At 45.7% G+C, this 21,318-nt stretch overlaps 2 protein-coding genes across 2 annotated transcripts in view; one reads left to right on the forward strand and one right to left on the reverse strand.

Moving 5' to 3' along the window:
- Positions 1–8,156: 8,156 nt before the first annotated feature.
- On the reverse strand, positions 8,157–13,972 carry ORMDL1 (ORMDL sphingolipid biosynthesis regulator 1). The gene is made up of 3 exons (XM_065413467.1): positions 13,799–13,972; positions 10,670–10,821; positions 8,157–8,425 (listed from the first exon to the last, which is right to left on the reverse strand). The coding sequence occupies exons 1-3, from the start codon at positions 13,970–13,972 to the stop codon at positions 8,290–8,292; spliced, it is 462 nt and encodes a 153-aa protein (XP_065269539.1). The 3' UTR covers positions 8,157–8,289.
- A 4,494-nt stretch (positions 13,973–18,466) lies between these two features.
- Positions 18,467–21,318, forward strand: part of PMS1 (PMS1 homolog 1, mismatch repair system component) — a 91,258-nt gene continuing 88,406 nt past the window's right edge. The window contains exon 1 of the mRNA XM_065413260.1: positions 18,467–18,488. The gene's annotated coding sequence lies outside the window, so the exon portion shown is untranslated. The remainder of the gene's footprint in view (positions 18,489–21,318) is intronic.

The raw sequence follows: 21,318 nt of genomic DNA on the forward strand, positions 1-21,318 counted from the left end.
GCTGTTTAGGAATGACCGGAAAAAAGGTAAAGGTGGGGGGTGGCACTGTATGTGAATAATGAGCTAAAATGTAAAGAAATAATAAGTGATGGAATGGATAAGACGGAGTCTGTCTGGGCAATGATTACACTGGGTAAAAGAACTACTAGAGCCTCCCCTGAGATACTGCTTGGGGTGTGCTATAGACCGCCGGGATCTAGCCTGGATGCGGACAGAGAACTATTTAATGTTTTTAAGGAAGTAAAAACTAATAAGAGCTGTGTAATCATGGGGGACTTTAACTTCCCGGACATAGATTGGGGAACAAATGCTAGTAACAATAATAGGGCTCAGATGTTCCTAGACGTGCTAGCAGATGAATTCCTTCATCAAGTAGTAGCTGAACCGACGAGGGGGGATGCCATTTTAGATTTGGTGCTGGTGAGTAGTGAGGACCTAGTTGAGGAAATGGTAGTAGGGGACAACCTTGGCTCGAGTGACCATGAGCTAATTCGGTTTAAACTAAATGGAAGGATTAACAGAAATGAAACTGTGACTAAGGTTTACGATTTCAAAAAGGCCAACTTTAATAAATTAAGGCAACTACTTAGGGAAGTGGATTGGGCTAACATACTTAGAGAGCTAAAGGCAGATGAGGCCTGGGATTATTTCAAGCTGAAGTTGCACGAGCTGTCCGAGGCCTGTATCCCGAGAAAGGGGAAACGGTTAGTAGGCAGGAGAATTAGACCTAGCTGGATGAGCGGGCGTCTCAAAGGGGCGATTAAGAAAAAACAGAAAGCGTACAAAGAATGGAAGAGGGGACAGATCGGCAAGGAAACATACCTTATTGAGGTCAGAGCATGTAGGAATGCGGTGAGAAAGGCCAAAAGCCGTGTAGAGTTGGACCTCGCGAGGGGAATTAAATCCAATAGTAAGAGGTTTTATAGCCATATAAATAGGAAGAAAACAAAGAAAGAGGAAGTGGGACCGCTGAAGCATGTAAATGGAGTGGAGATTAAGGATAATCTAGGCATGGCACAATATCTAAATGAATATTTTGCCTCGGTGTTTAATAAGGCTAATGAAGGGCTTAGGAATAGAGGGAGCGGGACAAAGGGGAATAAAGGAGGGGCGATTGACATTACAGTATCAGAGGTGGAAGCCAAACTTGACCAGCTAAATGGGACTAAATCGGGCGGACCGGATGATCTCCATCCTAGAATATTGAAGGAGCTGGCGCGAGAAATTGCAAGCCCCTTGGCGATAATTTTTAATAAATCTGTAAACTCGGGGGTGGTACCGATGGACTGGAAAATAGCTAATGTGGTTCCTATTTTTAAGAAGGGGAAAAAAAGTGACCCGGGTAACTACAGGCCTGTTAGTTTAACTTCTGTAGTATGCAAGGTCTTGGAAAAAATTTTGAAGGAAAAAGTAGTTAAGGACCTTGAGGTGAATGGCAATTGGGACAAATTACAACATGGGTTTACGAAAGGCAGATCATGCCAAACCAACTTGATCTCCTTCTTTGAGAAAGTAACAGACCTTCTAGATAAAGGAAATGCAGTGGATCTAATTTACCTCGATTTTAGTAAAGCGTTTGATACTGTCCCACACGAGGAATTATTGGTTAAATTGGAAAAGATGGGGATCGATATGAAATTCCAGAGGTGGATAAAGAACTGGTTAAAGGGGAGACTGCAGCGGGTAGTACTGAAAGGTGAACTGTCGGGTTGGACGGAGGTCACCAGTGGGGTTCCTCAAGGTTCGGTTTTGGGTCCGATTTTATTCAATCTATTCGTTACTGACCTCGGAACCGAATGTAGGAGTGGGCTGATAAAGTTTGCGGATGACACAAAGTTGGGAGGTATTGCCAATTCGGAGAAGGATCGGGATACTCTGCAGGGAGACTTGGATGACCTTGTAAATTGGAGTAACAATAATAGGATGAGATTTAATAGTGAGAAGTGTAAGGTGATGCATTTAGGGATGACTAATAAGAATTTTAGTTATAAGATAGGGACGCATAGGTTGGAAGTGACGGAGGAGGAGAAGGACCTCGGAGTCCTGGTTGATCGCAGGATGACTATGAGTCGGCAATGTGACATGGCTGTGAAAAAAGCTAATGCGATTTTGGGATGCGTTAGGCGAGGTATTTCTAGTAGGGACAGGGAGGTGTTGCTTCCGTTATACAAGGCGCTGGTGAGACCTCATTTGGAGTACTGTGTGCAGTTCTGGTCTCCTATGTTTAAAAAGGATGAACTCAAACTGGAACGGGTACAGAGAAGGGCCACTAGGATGATCCGAGGAATGGAAAACCTTTCCTATGAAAGGAGACTCGAGGAGCTCGGTTTGTTTAGCCTAACCGAAAGAAGGCTGAGGGGGGATATGATTGCTCTCTTTAAATATATCAAAGGGATTAATACCAAGGAGGGAGAGGAATTATTTCAGCTCAGTAGTAATGTGGACACGAGAACGAATGGATATAAACTGGCCGTGGGGAAGTTTAGGCTTGAAATTAGAAGAAGGTTTCTAACCGTCAGAGGGGTGAAATTTTGGAACAGCCTTCCGAGGGAAACGGTGGGGGCGAAAGACCTTTCTGGCTTCAAGATTAGGCTTGATAAGTTTATGGAGGGAATGGTTTGAAGGGATAACGTGATTTTAGTCAATTAGGCATTAACGTGCCATCGCGGGTAGAATGAGGGTCCGGCTGTAGAATCTTGCCTGTATGCTCGGGGTTCTGCTGATCGCCATATTTGGGGTCGGGAAGGAATTTTCCTCCAGGGTAGATTGGCAGAGGCCCTGGAGGTTTTTCGCCTTCCTCCGCAGCATAGGGCAGGGGTCTCAGGCTGGAAGATTCTGTTGTGGGTGGGTCAGCTTTTGTGGCCTGCATCATGCGGGAGGTCAGACTAGATGACCATATTGGTCCCTTCTGACCTTAAAGTCTATGAGTCTATGAGAGAGGAGAGTGGCACGGCAGTCGGGACAGGCGCAATGCTATGGTTACTTCACCAGCAATTTCAATGAGATGCTCCTTAGAGAGAACTGACTATAAAGGGTGGGCAAGTCACGTAACCTCCGACTGTGCGGATGCAACGAGAGGGGGGCAGAACTTTCCACACCGCCCCAGAGAAGAGCAGGGGCTGTTCTGCTGACCCCAGGGAGCGGAGATGGAGCAAAGTCACCCAGCGCCAGAGGGAGAGGCCGCTGAAGGAATCTGACAGGCGGGCCAGACACCCCGGCCTCTCCCCCTCCAGCAACCGAGACGCGGGCGGGCCTGACACACCCTCCCCCAGCGCCGGAGACGCCCCCGTCAGTCGCGGGCTAGATGAAGGTTCCGCCTCACCGGGCCCGGGCTTCATCCGTCTTCATCCCCCCCCGACACGGAGACCCCTCCCCCCTTACTTTTGGTTCTTGCCCTGCCCCTGCGACAAGATTCAGCGGCGACTGCGGCTTCTGTCCCGCAAGGGTTAAAAGCGGCCTCCCCGTAAGACCAACCGGACTCGCTGTCGCTGCACTGATTGAACAAGGCCCGGTCACATGGCAAAGATGGACCAATGGAAAGGCGAAACATCCGCTGCGGGAGAGGCAGGGAACCGCTAGCTGGCGCCATCTTTGGTCCAGGCAACTCGAAGGAAAGACTAGGAGGCAAGTAGCCGCGGGCGCCATCTTTGTTAATCCCCAGGCATCAACCGGCGCGCTCCAACAGCCGTCAGGGCGGGCGCGTCGGGGTGACTCCGCCTCTAGCCATGGCGGGGGCAGAGCGGGGCCCTGGGAGACCCCACCGCGCTGCACAGGCCAGAACCACCACAGATGCCAGCCCTGGGGGTAGGGCTCAGCCTTCCTCCCCAGCCCCACTGGCACCCCTGCGCTCCGTAGTGCTGCAGAGGGGCGGCGAGAGGGCCAGCACAGGACCCAGCGCCATACCCGTGGGGGGCCTAAGGAGGAATATTTTTGCCTCCCGCCCCCCAGTTAATAATGAGCTCCCTTGTGCTGCTTGAGGCTTTAAGCAATTGCTTAGGGTGCTTCTAGCGAGTGCTGGCTCTGCTGGGCCTGTTTCGTGGTGCTCACCACTGCACCAGAGTCTGATCCCGTTCAGTTAGACTTGGTCCAGCTGCACTCACACGAGCACACTCATCCTCTGCTCTTCCAGAGGCTGACGCTATTCAGTGTAGCTTTCAGTGCCCCTTCTGCAGTTGTGCTCTCCGTCCACAGCCCCCTTTCAGACTGAGCCAGTAGGCCATGCAGCACTGATAGCAGAACACCACCTCAGAGCCTAAGGCCTGGTCTACACTAACCCCCAAATTCGAACTAAGGTACGCAACTTCAGCTACGTGAATAACGTAGCTGAAGTCGACATACCTTAGTTCGAACTTACCGCGGTTCAGACGCGGTCCACACGCGGCAGGCAGGCTCCCCGTCGACTCCGCGGTACTCCTCTCGCCGAGCTGGAGTACCGCAGTCGACGGCGAGCGCTTCCGGGATCGATTTATCGCGTCCAGACCAGACGCGATAAATCGAACCCGGAACTTCGATTGCCAGCTGTCGAACTACCGCGGTAGTGTAGACCTGGCCTAAGGCTACATCTACACTACAGGGGGGGGTCGATTTAAGATACGCAAATTCAGCTACGCGAATAGCGTAGCTGAATTCGACGTATCGCAGCCGACTTACCCCGCTGTGAGGACGGCGGCAAAATCGACCTCCGCGGCTTCCCGTCGACGGCTCTTACTCCCACCTTCGCTGGTGGAGTAAGAGCGTCGATTCGGGGATCGATTGTCGCGTCCTGACGGGACGCGATAAATCGATCCCCGAGAGGTCGATTTCTACCCGCCGATTCAGGCGGGTAGCGTAGACCAGGCCTAAGTGAGCATGGACTGCCCTCCAACCATCCAAAGGGTACAGCAGAGATGGTCCAGATTTATCCTGCCCCTGCTGAGGCTGTTAATTGTGTCCACCGCTCCAAACTGCACAGCAGCAGCAAGCAATGATATTTGGCTGACTATTCAAAGCTGGTTGTCCTTTAGGTTCTTTTGAATATTAATATGTCTCATTCCAAAAAACTACAATCCTTCATACCTACTCACTGTGCTGGGTCTTGGTTTCAGATTTATTGTCTGGATTTTATATTTAACACACAGGAGGATATAATCCTTGCCTCAAGAACTTGCACTTTAAACAAGATATAGAATATCATGTACTGTGTGATCAAGATTACGGTTTCAAGTATAGCTTTTTATGTAAACTTAAAATTTGTTAGGTGACTGTTCTCCTGGTATTAGTCATGGGCTTTATGGCAGAAATGATTGAAGGAGGATTTTGCATAGAGAAGGTAACTATGAAGAAATCTGAGTTTACAAAGGCTGTGAGAATTTACATTAGTTAGGTTAGTGCATATAGTCTGTACTTATGGATTTATTGTATTTTAAAAATACATTAAAAGAAAGTTAAAGTTGCAAAGTCAAGCAATCAGAAGTTAGGAAATATCAGAGTTAAAGTTTCATGTGCAATCTTAGTTTTTCCCCCTTATGCATATCCATTATGATACAGTCCTCAGTACATCACCACATACTATTTTTTCCCACAAGGCCTCTGCCTCATTCAGTGCACAGGATGGAGATTGTACAAAGAATCATGTATAATAGTGAAATGAGGCTATTTTCTGTAGAGCCCTGCCTCACTTGTTGCAGAAGTTGTCAAGCTTCAACCATTCAGGCTGAAATGCAAGGTTTTATAAAGGAAAGACCGATACCTGCAATAAGAATCTTATAACAGAGCGCAGGGTAACTTTAACTATAGGTATTGCTACTAGCTCTCCCTATTGTATATTGATACGCCCAAAGCTTCCAGAGGACTTCCATCCACGTAATCAGTATTATACTTGTCCCTTACTTTCATGTTTGTTTGGTTTTTTGCATAGATATGGAAAGACTTACTGAGAGTTGAGATAGCACTTGAAGAATTAAAAAGGCTCCCAAGTAAGCTTTTTAATCCTTGACAACTCTGCCCCATTAAAGTGTGTTTAATAATTTGGAAGTAGACTCAACACTAGTTTTATTTTCTTCATGTGCTTATATGATCATTCAGTTGTACCCTACAATGTATGTGATGTAAAGAGACAAGACCCTCAACTGCTATCTGTAGAAATTACATAGGTAGAGTGTGTGTGTTAATGTTTCCTCATTAATTGAATAGTTGGCTGGAGTTAAATGTACCATGTAACATAGTGTTTTGTTCTTACAGAGGAGATAATAAAGCCAGATGTGTATTTTGAACAACTTGTTTTATACTACAAAGAAATAAAACCATCATAGGGCAAATTATTTTAAATTCTGTAAGCCACATAAGCCATTGGGAGAAAAAAGTATCTGAGGAGAAAAGGAAAAAGCCTACTACAGTGATGTGTTGCACAATTATTGAAAAGGTTTTCCTATTCAATTCTAGGCAAGTTTTACATAGTGTTTCAAACACTAATCCTATGTTACTATCAACGATCTATTTACAAAAGCACATCACCAGTTGTAAATTTTTTGCTAAAATGAACAAAAGTACAAAGTACAATGCTGATATGATTCCCAGTCTCAAAGTCATTATCATTTATCCTATATAAAACATTATTTTCAAAAACAAGACACTTTCAGAGAGCTAGCATAGCCCTATGAAGCAAACTTGATTTTTGTAAAGTAGCCAGTTATCACTTTATGTACATAATTATTAGTTTAACTTGAAGATTCATCTGTTCATACGAGCCATTCAGTTGCTATGAAGTTTCATAGCTCATTGCTGACAAACTACAGCCAATCTTCCATCAGCCAAAGTAGCCAGAAAAATTCTCCTAATAAGGGAGACAAATACGCCCACCAGTGGCTAAATGCTTGATTGAATTTTGCAAGGCAAGTCTTTATATAGGTGTTGGTTTTGCTGCATGAACACATCCTGTGCAATCCCTGTAGCCAAAGCTTAAACTAGGGCCATGCTCTTAAAGGACACAGTTCTTATGATAACCCAAGGAAGTTCCTGCCCCCCAAAAATCCAAGCCAGTTCAAAATGTGCTAAGCTGCTTTCACTTGGCAGTTACTGTGCATATCTTACAGGACCTCTCTTTTTCAAGACAAAAGACTAAATGCTGAGGCCTCAGCATATACATCCATCACTCTAAGCACAGAGTTGATTATCCACAAGGGTAGTACAGTACTATACAGTAGTGGAGTCACCCTTGAAATTTAGATTTCTGCATGTTTCTTGAACTTCTTGTCAAGGTGTTCCAGGAAAGGCAAACATCTACATTTTCTTCTGCTGGACCATACAAGTAAGATCTATAGCTTGGCTGTTTACCCACCACCAGAGTTTGGGCTTTTACTTTGTGATTTAACTAGCCAGAGAAGGTGGTTTCTGCTGGATATTCCAGCAACCTGCAAAACTGGACTGCCTCTCCTCTAAAAAAAAAGGCCATTATAGACCTCTTAACCACTAAAACATGGCCTACCAGTCAAATAAAGAAGACTGCCCAAATCTACACCATAAGAAGTTTTCTGTTTTTAGAAATTTTGTGCTTTAGTTTCTCAAAACAGATTAGCAGCCCTGTTTGGAAAGTAAAAACAAATAAAACAATGTTGACACATTTCATTAGTATATGAAAAGTGGGCTAGCAAGCTGATGCAGAAATCCCCTGAGTTCACATATAAGACTGGAGATGTCTTTGTAACTAAGGTCTCAGGAACAGATAGACATAAAAGTACTCCATTAGATCACAGCAGCTGCCAGGTTAAAAAAAAAAACAACTATGTTGGCAACACCTAGAGATAGACAGACACCCTTAAACTGGCAAAAGTGAACCATTTATAATCCAAAAGCAGTAACTGGCTACTTTTACATAATCTAAGCATGAGGCCTCGCCAGTTCTTCAACAGAGGATTCTGGGTTTACATATTAACTTGCTTTGCTTTTACTATGGCTATCTGGATGATTTGTGAAAATTGCCCCTACATTTCAACTAAGTTATTCACACCTTCTTTGCAAGTCACTTGTGTCGGCTGGGCATAAGTTTTAGAGCTGGGCCTGCCCAGTTCCTCACGGAAAACCTCTCTCTGAAAGATTTACCATTCACATTAAATACTTAGAAGCATCTTCCTGTAAAAGTCTACTTGTCTTCCAAACAGCATCCAAAGTAGTAGCAATTAGATCTCAGGTGTGAAAGTATCTCATTGTATGTTACTAGACAAATGGCACAGCAGACTACCCATTCCTTCACCTGAGAAAAAGCAGTAGCCATGGCAGGTTTTGGTCAGAATGCTTCAGTTTCACATCTCCCGATTAGTATTTGTTGATGCCAAAGATTCTTACACCATGAAGCTGTGGCAACTTGGGGATAAGCACACTCAAGAGAGAAGCTGTGTTTAGGATGAAGTGTGCTGGATCATACTTGGTATAGAAGCTTGCCAGGAAATACCTGCGGAAACAAAGGGAGTAAAGAGAGCTGACAAATCTTGGTTTTTGTTAAATGAAGAGAATTTTTAAAAATTGTAAAGTCATCAGGAGACTAAGAAAGGATTCAGGGGATTTGGGGAGTGGGGTAAGGACAGATCAGAAACATTTCTCCTGCTTTAAGATGCTTTTATACTTTCAGCAAATTATGGCCCCAGTATCTTTCTCCCACAACCCTAGGGTCAGGGTTTTGAAAAGCAAAAGCTAGATTTTCCCTCCCCCACCCTTTCAACCTGAAGTCCTTAAACTCAAAAGTTACAAGGCCAGCTGAGAACTCAGGTTTTAAATGGCACAAGGTGTTGTTAGTTTTATATTTTAACCTAAATCAATTTCTCATAAATATTAATTAAACTCAGTGACAAGGCATTTGAAGTCCTCTAAAGCAAAGAGGACACTGAAGTTGAGTATAGCTGTGATCAGTCAGCAAAGTATTAAAAAAAGCCTGCAAGCCTTGTGATGTTTCCATTGCAAGTTTGCTATTGTAATTTAGCTAGTTGACAACCAGTTCAACTGGAAAAGTTAGAGAGCATGCCATAGATTCCAGCTTTTTGCCAGCTCTCTCACACTTTCATTGAACCTGTATTCTCACCCCTTTTTCTGCTGTTACAGTCTACTTCTTTGCTAAAAAGAGCCACAAAACAAAGTGATATTGTGAATTTGGGGGGGGGGGGGGTATTCTTTGCCTAAAGTGGTGTAATGGAATGTTTTTAAATATTGTGCAAGCCAGGGCTTGAAAAATGCTCTTGCATTTTTGCCATGTCTTGCAAGTGGTAGGCTTTCCCTGAAAAAATGGAGAAGATGATGACATCCGTTTCTGTGTAGTAGTGTTAAAAATTTAAGAAGTTTCTTGCCCAGATGATTTTGAAATAGCCTTCTAAATATGAACCAATTTAGAGTTCTCCTTCCAAGTCTGCAGGCAGCTCAGTGCTGCTGCTGCTGCTGCTAACACCTTTTACAAGCTGTAGAAGAGGACAACTATAGCAAGACTCTGAGATGTTTTACTGCTGCAATTTAGCATCCTGAGGATAGAATCAGGTCAATTTCATTCAGCTGATGCTTAGAAAGTCTATGAACAACAAGAGGCAGGTATTGGACTAATCTGAGGTTGGGAGGAGGGGCAGAAAAAATGAGTCTCTGGGATGGGGCAGATTGGCACAGACCTCGTTCCCCTAGAAGGCTAGGGAGGAAAAGGGCAGTGTGCATCCTATCCCCCAGGAGGCTCTGAGGTGGAGAACAGCAAGAAAGACCTTTTCCCCGAGAGCCAGAAAAGCAGAAGGAAGCTTCAAGTTTTATCAAAAACAACTAGCCATCTTCCATATAAACCTCTGGAGGCCCTGAGCAGCTAGGAATCCTGGCATGCTCCTTGCTTCTCAGCAGCTGGGGACAAGGATAGGTCTCTCATCAGCACACTGTCCTTGGACCTTGCTGGTGGCTACTTATCACTAAATCTGGCTGCTTACTAGTAGATTCAGTCCTTGGGCTACTAGGTGTCTGATTAGTTTTTCAAATGCGGTGTAGGACATGATCCTGCAAGTGCGGCTTAGCACTTTGTAGGATTGGTCCCTTAGTACTTAACTGACTTTCCTTCTATTTGCATATTTGTTGCCGTTACAATTCCGTCAACACTGGTTGGGGTATCTGAAGTTGCTAATCAATTGTATTTACACTGTTACATAACTTGTGTAAATAGAAACAGTCCTACTAGCAGAATGCAAAACTGACATGAAGTGCTATGGATCTGACTCATTAAGAAGTATGGCAAAGTTCATAGAAAATGTGAGATAGGCACTTTTGATGCTTACAAAAGATAAAATCACAAATGCTAAGACTCGAGTTACTGTTTTCAGCATGCACATGGTACTTTATGAGGAAAATGTACTGTTAAGCTTCATAAAGAGCCCAATTCTACAGACCCTTTTGCTTTTTAATATTTGCTAAATTGGGCCTCTATTTCAATAATGGGGTTCAAAACTGCATGGAAAAGAATGACTGTAAACTAATTTAATCTCCAAACACATGCTCTCTAAATCTATCAAATAGAAACAAAAATAAATTAGGAAAAAGATTTAACAGATGTAAACTATCACTAATTCATTAATTGAAGGTTTTTAATCCAAATATATATATTCTATTAAAATTCAAGTACACACACACACACACACACACACACACACACAAGGTAGAATCATTCTAACAGTTCAGAACTCACAGAATTATTGGAGAGATTGTGAAGAATTTTCGTGAGGATGTAAATTGTACTCCATAGTCCAGTTGCTCCCAGTGTGTTAGCAGCCTGGCTTTCCCCTGGTCAGGTGTTTCAAAAGGAGTTCCCTTTACTGCATGTAAGAATACATACATTCCCTGGGGAAAGAAATTTTTGTAAAAAGTGGCATTAATTATTATTATTAATGTTTTGCATTACTGTAGCCTCTTCAGGGCCCCATCAGAGATCAGAGCTATATTGTGCTAGGCACAGGTATAGGCACATAGTAAGAGAGTTCGTGCCATGAAGAGCTTGCAACCTGGACAGACAAAGCATAGAAACAGGGAGAAGGGGGCATGAGGGCTGAAGGAGAAAGACACACAAAGAAGTGAAGTGACTTGCTCAAGGTCGGCAGGTCAATTGCAAAGCCAGGATTAGAACCAAAGATTCCTGGTTCCCAATCTCATGCCCACTAGATCAGTGCTTCTCAAAGTCGGGCCGCCGCTTGTGCAGGGAAAGCCCCTGGCGGTCCGGGCCAGTTTTCTTTACCTGCCGCGTCGGCAGGTTTGGCCAATCGCGGTTCCCACTGGCCGCGGTTCACCGCTCCAGGCCAATGGGGGCTGCGGGAAGCGGCAGGGGCCGAGGGATGTGCTGGCCGCCCTTCCCGGAGCCCCCATTGGCCTGGAGCGGTGAACCGTGGCCAGTGGGAGCCGAGATCGGGCGAACCTGCCGATGCGGCAGGTAAACAAACCGGCCCGGACCGCCAGGGGCTTTCCCTGCACAAGCGGCGGCCCGGCTTTGAGAAGCACCGCACTAGATTACACAGCAAAGATTATATGATGGAACAGACTGTAAATAAGAGCTCTAACAAGTTCAGGGCTGCTAATCAGTAGTCATAAAACACAATATTAAAGTCAGTAGTGAAGAAGAGAATGTGATGAAGCCCCCTTGGTAACTTTTACCCTACTCTAGGGATCCGCAACCTTTGGCACGCGGCCCGCCAGGGTAAGCCCCCTGCCAGGCTGGAACGGCTTGTTTACCTGCTGCGTCCGCAGGTTCGGCCAATCGCGGCTCCCACTGGCTGTGGTTCGCCATTCCAGGCCAATGGGGGCTGTGGGAAGCGGCGGCCAGCACATCCCTCGGCCCGCGCCTCTTCCCGCAGCCCCCATTGGCCTGGAACGGCAAACCGTGGCCAGTGGGAGCAGATGCGGCAGGTAAATAAACTGGCCCGGCCCACCAGGGGGCTTACCCTGGCGGGCCGCATACCAAAGGTTGCCGATCCTGGTCGAGTTAGTAAAACGAGCCCTTGAATAGAACTATGCTCACACTGCATTTTTAGGACAGCACCCTTTCTTAAGATAGCAATCTTTACATGATCTGCCACTATCTAGGGAAAAGTCTTAGGCTATGTCTACGCTACAGCTTATGTTGGCATAACTTATGTCGTTCAAGGGTGTGAATAAATCACCCCCCTGAGCGACGTAAGTTACGCTGACTCCCGCTGACACAGCTACCATTGCTCACTAAGGTGGTTTTATTATGCCGACAGGAGCACGGTATGTGTAGACATGCCCTTATTGTTGATACTGGGTTGTTGCTGGTCTCAGGATGCCAGATAAATGCATCTCAATTATGGCACAAGCTGATGGACTGTGGCCCCTGGTTCTCTAACCTTGATATAACATTTATACTCACATCTATAAATTTTAAATGATCACTGCAAAATTATGGCATCCTAAAACAGAAAAGGTAGTTTGAGCAAAAAGAAAAGGCATTTTTTTCAGGTCAGATTGGCAGTGACTTTGGGTTTTTTTGCCTTCCCTGTAGCATGTGGGTGTGAGTTAGTTGCCCAGATTGTCTGGGTATATCTCACTTAATAATTTCCCTGCCATTGTGGGGGCCTTGAGCACTGGTGCACCTCGGTCCCTCCTACTCTCTGCCTGTGGCACATAATAGTCTAGTCTCCTCTGGGCTGTCATACTTCGGTCTAATTTTGGTTGTTGGGTTTAGTGCACAGATGCTGGATGGTGTTGGTGGTCTGTGATATATAGGAGGTCAGACTCGGGACCACTAGATCATCTTCCAGCTTTAAATTCTATGACTCTACGAGAATTATTTTTCAAGGCTCTGAGTGGGCAAACACTTATGCACATTTTATACAAATCAGTAGTACCACTGAATTACTGCTTAAGTGTTTTCAGGATCTGGGTCAAATATTTTAATTATAATCCTGAACGAAAGTCCACTGAAGTCAGTTATCTTTCTATTGCCTTCAGTGAGGGTTGGATCAGGCCATGTGTGAAGATAGGGGTTTCTTTTTAAATTATGCAGAGCTAATATAATCCCTTCTTCCAAAATGTAAACAAGAAGCATAAAGCCCAGCAGATGTTTCCATCCTAGTATTGTGTAAAATGCTGTATTTTTTTTCTGTTGCCTCAGAGTTCTTCAACTAGATTAATAGCTAATACCAGGGGGTTACACACACAATATGTTCTCCTCAATGTGTGCTACTCTCACTAATATTTAAGGCTTATCTACTTACAAATAGAACAGAGTGCATAGCTATTATCATAAATGCCAATTGGCTTGCTTTGTAACATTCTGGTTTAGTTTTCTAAAAGCTTTTAAAAACATTTTAAATGTTTCCGATTCAAAGGCTTTTGGTTTAACACTAAAATCAATAATCCCATCATTTACCTTCTCTGTTTTTTTGCCCTTGTTAAAAACAGTAACCTATTGTTCCTTCCACTGTAAATGCCTAACACTCTGGATTGTGAGTAAGCTCACTGCAGAAGATAAGACAGTTTGTTTGGCCACTTAGGATTTCATAGGTCTACACAACCTAGAGTCGATTGTATCTTTCTCCTCTTCTACATCACACAAACATATATACACCTCTACCTCGATATAACGCTGTCCTCGGGAGCCAAAAAATCTTACCGCGTTATAGGTGAAACCGCACTATATCGAACTTGCTTTGATCCACCGGGGTCCCCCCCCGGAGCACTGCTTTACCGCATTATATCCGAATTCGTGTTATATCGGGTCGCGTTATATCGGGGTAGAGGTGTACGTACATACATAAATGCCAGTTAATTTCTTAATGTATGTTACAAGACAGAGTTCTGTACTCACCAGATTGTGAATCACATTTGTTAAGGTCCATGCAACAGGAACACTGAAGAAGGGAATGCTGAGCAAAACAATATGAAGCATACCAACTCCAAGTGCATATGTCAGCCACATTCCACGACTGTTCATCACCCTGGTGTTTGGATTTACCTCACTATGGGCAACTCCTACGTTCATTTTGTTCTATAAAAATAAAATTGTATGAAGACTGATATCACAGGATTCATATATTAGAGATATTCAGTATATCCCACATCTAATTTTAAGACCAGGAGAGAGACTATTCTTATAAATAATCTATAATGGGGTAACATCGCTAGAAAGAGCATGTGTATTGGGGTAGAACACAGGACTTTGAAGTCGAGTTCTGTCTTCTGACATTGACTCATAGTTTGATCTTGAATATCTATACAACAATATTTGAGAATTGCCATTCTGAAGCCTAGAATGTCCAAAGAGTCAGTATGTAGTGATGGAAACAGTTACAACCGTGGTTGAAGTTCATAATATTCCCAGGTTGAGTCATCGCTGGGATTCATGGTCTGTTACTGTCCAATTCTTAAGTTCTCACCCATTTTAACTTTACGAATTACACCTATGTGGTGTACAGCTACAGTATGACTTGTATGTATGTTATGCCAAGTGCCCTAGAGACCATTGTTACATCATAGGTAATTCAACCGGTCACCACCCTTACTGTACAGAAAATGTGCATGTGACAATTTCATTAGGTTATATGAGGGAGACTGCATGCATGGTGGAATATTTGTACCAACTGCAACACCTGTGCGTCCAACTGCCACCCACACAAATCAACACATATCTTCCAGCACCAACACAAACACAATCACCCGACACATATAGCACAAACCCCTCATTCTCCACCCGCACAAATCCATACAACTCTCCCAGTGCAACATAACCCACACACAAATCAACACAATCATCCACACCACACCCCCAAACATCACTCTGAAGACTACAATGTCAGTTGAATCAGTGTGAAGTGATGGAAACAGTCTAAACAAAAAGACCTCTCAGCCATGTTTGTAGCTATCACCAGGTTCAATTACCACCCGGATTTGCAATTTTTTACTTAAAAAAACAAAACAAAACAAAAAACAAAAAACACCCAACCATGACTTCATGATTCAGCTACTAGAATAACTCAAGCATTCTGTACCTCAGTTTTCCTAACTGACGGGGTTTTGTTTGGCTTAATGTTTGCAAAGTGATTTGAGATCTCTAAGTGAAAAGTCCTTCACAAAGTTTTAATTATTTGCCTGTGAGGCACCTGAGGTGGAGCAGATAGTATTTACTGGAGAAGTCCCTGCCCTCCTCTGCCCAACACCCTTGGTCCTGGGTACTAAAATGACTTCTTCCATTTTTATCCACCACTTGTTAAAAAAAATGCTTCCTGGTTCATGCTGTCATGGCCTGTAAGGCTAGAACTACTTCTATTCATTTCCTAGAAAAATATATTTCTTTCCGCCTAAAACAAGCCAACCGAAGTTATCAGCCTAGCAAGATTAGATAGATAGATAGATCTTGCAAACCACAGATTCATCTGGGATGATGCTGTTTGCAGTGAGTTCTTACACAAACCTATTTCCAAATCTGCACATGCAAAGGATGAATTACAACGCTCAAATCAGAAACACTCTCTGCCTACAAATGTGGTAGTGGTCCCCACCATCAACAACACAGTTTAAAAGGAGAATCCAGATTGTTCTAGTACTGTATATAAATTGTAGAAATCACCCAGGTCTTTGCCTCTGCAATGTCTTCTTATTTAATCGGCTTGATAAGAGACTCTATCTCTCACCCACAAAGATGAGCTCTGGTATACCACGTTCTGGTATACCTCCTGGTTCTGGCCAGAATCCAAGCCATATTTTGGCACATTGAAACTTTTTAAGAGGAATGAAACACAATGGATGAACTATTCTTTATAAACTATTAATGGATATAAAATTATATAACTTTTCATCTCAATGCACTTTAAAGTTCTACATGCCGCACCACAGAAAGGCAGCCACATCTAGAGTGGAAGGCAGCAGCCAAATGGCATTCAGCACATTTCAGAAAAAGGTGTATGAGATGCGCATATGAGAGGTGACCATCGTTGGGGAACTGAGGGGAAAGAGGATATATTAGGCAGTGAGAATAGTGCAATCCGTACTCTTATGAAAAGCCTCATATGTTTTTCATTGTCAATGCAAGCTGGTGAGAGCTCAGTTCTAAGATGTCAGATGAAAGACACATACAGTAAACTTGAATTCCATGCAGTTTACCATCTCAGAATGAAAAAGGAATTAGTGGGTCCTCTGATTTGAGGGACTCTAGGTGCCATCCCCTCAGTCTGACAAGTAGGACTATAGTTCCTTTTCTTTTACAGATGGCCCCTGACCAAGAGACCTCCTAGTCAAACTCTAATTGTTAGTTCTATTTTCAGTGTATATTTAAGGTAAATTGTGTTTCTAGTCCACATGCTGATGCTGCCTCTCCCATGTTGGGTGCTGAGGCTGGGCAGGGATAAATGGGGCAGAAGTGATTTAGTGCTACTGACTTCTTTTTTTTTAAACCCCGTTTGGTACCATGCTGCAGTAAGGTAGCAAGCTTACTTTCCAAGCTAGCTAGAGCCTTAGAGAACAGTACAGCACAACTGTAAAACAGAAACTTCACATTAAGACAATTCCCACCCTCCTTAAGAAAGGGATAGATAATAAGACAGAAAATATCATATTGCCTCTATATAAATCCATGGTATACCCACATATTGAATACTGCATGCAGATGTGGTCGCCCCATCTCAAAAAAGATATATGGGACTTGGAAAAGGTTCAGAAAAGGGCAACAAAAATTATTAGGGTGTGGAACGGCTGCCGTATGAGGAGAGATTAATGAAACTGGGACTTTTCAGCTTGGAAAAGAGACAACTAAGGGGGGATATGATAGAGGTCTATAAAATCATGACTGGTGTGGAGAAAGTAAATAAGGAAGTGTTATTTACTCCTTCTCATAACACAAGAACTAGAGGCCACCAAATGAAATTAATAGGCAGCAGGTTTAAAACAAACGAAAGGACTTTTCCCCCCCCCACACACAACGCACAGTCAACCTGTGGAACTCCTTGCCAGAGGATGTTGTGAAGGCCAAGACTATAACAGGGTTCAAAAAAGAACTAGATAAATTCATGGAGGATAGGTCCATCAATGGCTATTAGCGAGGATGGGCAGGGATGGTGTCCCTAGCCTCTGTTTGCCAGAAGCTGGGAATGGGTGACAAGGGATGCATCACTTGATGATTACCTGTTCTGTTCATTCCCTCTGGGGCACCTGGCATTGGCCACTGTCGGAAGACAGGATACTGGGCTAGATGGACCTTTGGTCTGACCCAGTATGGCCGTTCTTATGTTCTCTTCACATATGCCTCACATATAGTGGCCACGGCTACAGTTAATCTGTTTGAAAAGCCATTTATCAAGTTAAGTGTTGCTCAATTGTTTTTGCCCCTTCTAGCTTCATCGTCACACACAATTTACCAAAGAGAGATCAGATTCTGATGTCACACCTGCCTGAATCCAGAGCAAACCCAGTGAAGCCAATGGAATTAACTCCAGATACAGTCTTCAGGGTAACAGAGATTAGAATCTGGCCCACGGAATTTTAAAACGTTTCAGAAGACAGTGAGTGTCCCCAGGCCTGTAAAATGGTTTAGTTCTTGACTACGTGAATACAGAGTTTTTAAGGCAGGCTCCAATCGTTGAAAGGAGGGATATCTATCCTTCCATCATATACTAGCAATGAGTTCCCTGTTAAAACAAGAGGCCAGCTACTCTATATCCCAACTGAGAGGCAGATACGGGTACAACCTTTTACTCCCCCACCCCTAAAAAAAAAACCCGCGTATCATGCATCGTCGCTATTTTGCTGATTGCGGCATGGGAGATTACACACACACTCTCTACAAAGCAGCTTCACTCACTGACAATAGCCACTCTCGATCCTTACTCTAGCTACCTGCATTCTGTGTGAATCTGAAAACTTCACCTTCGTTTCGTTTTCTGGTCCATCGTGGCCAATCTGACATACAATCAGGGCAAAGGCAGACCTCAAAGCCCGCAAGCAAGCTAGATCCATTTGCTGCAGGGCAGGGATTTTGCCGCAGGGCAGAAATCCCATGCACTGAAAGGTAGGAGCCTTTATAGAAAAACAGGGGTAGGCCCCTATCCAAGCCCCAGTGCAAGAGATTGTGTGTGTGCAGGGGCCTGCTGCTGCTTTGTTACCGGCGGAGTGCAGCTCTCTTTGTGGGGCCCTTTGGAGCTAGGTTGTACACAAACCACCTCGCACAACTACGGCAGCCCCCTTTCCCCTGGGCACAACCCTCCTCCCCGCTGTTCCGTCCAACCCACAGCAAGGGGGGACCTACCGCCTGGGCTCGCCTCCCCTCCCCGGCGCCGAACCGATCGCCCCGCTGCCGAGCTCGCCTCTCCCAACCAGCTCTCCGGCGGGTTGCCCGCTACGGAGCGCGGCGCTGCTGCCGTACACGCCAGCCGCCCAGTGCTGCAAGCTGGGGGAGGCGGGGCCAGCAGCGAGGCGGGGCCACCGCTCCGCCCTGGGGCCTTCCGAGCTCCGCGCTGCAGAGCGCTCCGGAGCCGGGACGCGGGAGCTGGGCACGGCGGGAGCGGCAGGTAATGGAGCGGCGCTAGCTTGCAGGAGCTGATGGGCGGCACTGGGTTGCTCTTTGGGCCGGAAGGCGGCTCTAGCGCAGCACGTGCAGCAGTGTTTTGTCTGGGGTCGCTGTTTGCCTCCGCCAGGCCACAGGTAACAGCGGGAAGGGAAGAGACAAGTGCCTTGGCCTGGCACCGGGGGAAGGCCGGCGGCGAGACTGCAGGAGCCTGATGTTCAGAAACGCCGAGCAGCCTCTGCCGAGTGTAGCGGGAGTTGTGGGTCTTCCCTCAGCTCCTCTGGAAACGAGGCCTGAGGTGAACAACTGGGTGGTGCTGTCACATCCCTCAACCTCAGCAAGGCCCAGGGGGTGGCGAGGAGAGCACAGGCTGAGGGGGGCACGTTTCATTTACTAGTGCAGGGAGTTTAAAATGACATTGGATTGTTAGCTTCACTGGTATTTGCTGTCACTTCATTTGTGTAGTTCCACATTTTGATGTGAATAACGTACCACAGTACAAGTGAAATGATACTAAATTGTGAGATAAGCAGGTAAATGTGGGTTTAAAAGAGGGGAGGGGAAGGGTTTAAAAGAGGAGAGGGGAGGGGCGGGGCTGGGGTAGACAATGCAGTAAACAGAGTTTTTTCAGGGTCAGCCTGAGACCAAAAACTAAGGACCATCACAAACCTTCACCAACTTTTTCTCCAGGTAATAGGTTCACTTCTTTGACCTGCCTTCTCTAACAAACACATAGCAGCATCTATATTTAAAAAACACCCTACTGGAAGGCACTCAGACACTATGGTGATGGGTGAGGTACAATAATCTGTATAGAATAGAACAGGCTAGGGACTTGAGAGAGGCCTGTGTGTATGGTTAGTTTTTGCAACAGTTTTTCCAAAGCATGAAGTTTTCACGGCTGTAGTGATTATCTTAGAAGTAGATATACACTGTATTATCAGCTAATGGGGTAACAACTCCTTTCCCCTTCCCCATACACATAGTGTTAAAGTAACATTATGGTTGAAATTTTCCATGCACAGAAATCCAGAGATTCAAATTTATGACCCTCACAACAACTGTGATTCAGCCAGTTTCCACATATGCCCTGCTTTGGTTGAGTGTGTATGGCAGGGGCAGGCAACCTATGGCACGGGTGCCGAAGGCGGCACGCGAGCTGATTTTCAGTGGCACTCACACTGCCCGGGTCCTGGCCACCGGTCCAGGGGGCTCTGCATTTTAATTTAATTTTAAGTGAAGCTTCTTAAACATTTTAAAAACCTTATTTACTTTACATACAACAGTAGTTTAGTTACATATTATAGACGTATAGAAAGAGACCTTCTAAAAACGTTAAAATGTATAACTGGCACGCGAAACCTTAAATTAGAGTGAATAAATGAAGACTCGGCACACCACTTCTGAAAGGTTGCCGATCCCTGATGTATGGTTTAACCACCAGAGTCCAGCTCTGCCACCTTTTGATCTTTGCCCTTGTCCTATGAGATAAATTATCTTGTCTTTGTTATTTAAAGACTGACTACTCTTAATGAACAGGCAGAAGGATGCCCAGGTTGAAGGGAGGTCTCTGTGACTGATACATAGAGACCAGTCCTCTTTCCACAGCCCAGTCCAAATGCCCTTTTCTCTATAAGGGCATTGGTGTGGAGGAAAGAAACCCTCCATCTAGGGCAGAGGTGGCAAACTACGGCCCGCGGGACCCTCCTGCCCGGCCCCTGAGCTCCTGACCCGCCCCCCGGTCCCTCCCCTGCTGTTCCCCCTCCCCCGCAACCTCAGCTCGCTCCGCCACTGGCGCAATGCTCTGGGCAGCGGGGCTGCGAGCTCCTGGGGTAGCGCAACTGCAGAGCCCAGCCTGACCTGGTGCTCTGTGCTGTGCGGTGGGGTAGCTGGCTCCAGTCGGGCGGCACGGCTGCCTGTCCTGGTGCTCTGGGAGGCACGGCTGTAGTGCCGCCAGCCACTGGTACTCCAGGCACGGTAAGGGGGCAGGGAGCAGGGGGGGTTGGATAGAGGGCAGGGGAGTTCGGGGTGGTAGTCAGGGGTGTGTGTGGACGGGGTCAGGGCGATCAGAGGGTGGGGAACGGGGGTTGAATGGGGGCAGTCAGGAAGGGGGGGGTTGGATGGGGTGGCGGGGGGCAGTCAGGGGCAGGGGTTCCGGGGACGGTCAGGGAGAAGGGGTGGTTGGATGGGGCAGTCAGGGCAGGGGTTCCGGGGGCTGTCAGGGGACAGGGAACAGTGGGTTGGATGGGGCAGGAGTCCCAGGGGGGCTGTCAGGGAGCGAGAAGCAGGAGGGTCGGATAGGGGGCGGGGCCAGACCACACCTGGCTGTTTGGGGAGGCACAGCCTCCGCTAGCCAGCCCTCCATACAATTTTGGAAACCCTCAGGCCAAAAAGTTTGCCCGCCCCTGATCTAGGGGCTCAGAGCCGCATCAGAACTGCTCCCCTGTCCTTATGGAGCAGTCTATGTAGCCGCCCTCCTTCCTCCTCTCTTCCTCTGAAGTCAGCTTCAGGTAGGTCATGTGGAGCTGGACTCCATGGTGTGCAGGCAGTGTGCACCCTATATTAGATTGTGAGTTTTACCACTATCCTATGGAGTATCCTCTGCATAGAGTCATCTGCTCTCACAGAGGAAGGGGGCAAGATGTGGGGCTGTTGTGCATGAATAGCTATAGCTGAGATCCCTTCTATAGCTCCACTGCTTCTTCTGTCAACGTATACTGTCCCCAGAACTTAGTGCCAGTGATACTGACGGTCATTCAGCAAGCTGAAGTTGGGGTTTTTTGTTTTGTTTTTACATAATCAGCCATGCTAATTTCAATTTAAAACACAGTGGG

Source organism: Emys orbicularis, chromosome 11 (assembly GCF_028017835.1).
Source record: "Emys orbicularis isolate rEmyOrb1 chromosome 11, rEmyOrb1.hap1, whole genome shotgun sequence".
Taxonomy (NCBI): Eukaryota; Metazoa; Chordata; order Testudines; family Emydidae; genus Emys; species Emys orbicularis.

What these genes read in the sequence shown, in the direction of transcription:
- ORMDL1 (XM_065413467.1), bottom strand. Translation starts at nt 13,972, where the DNA reads ATGAACGTAGGAGTTGCCCATAGTGAGGTAAATCCAAACACCAGGGTG. An exon ending in CAAATGTGATTCACAATCTG is followed by an intron (nt 10,822 to 13,798) that starts GTGAGTACAGAA and finishes TTCTTTCCCCAG; the next exon opens with GGAATGTATGTATTCTTACA. An exon ending in ACAATCTCTCCAATAATTCT is followed by an intron (nt 8,426 to 10,669) that starts GTGAGTTCTGAA and finishes TTGTTTCCGCAG; the next exon opens with GTATTTCCTGGCAAGCTTCT.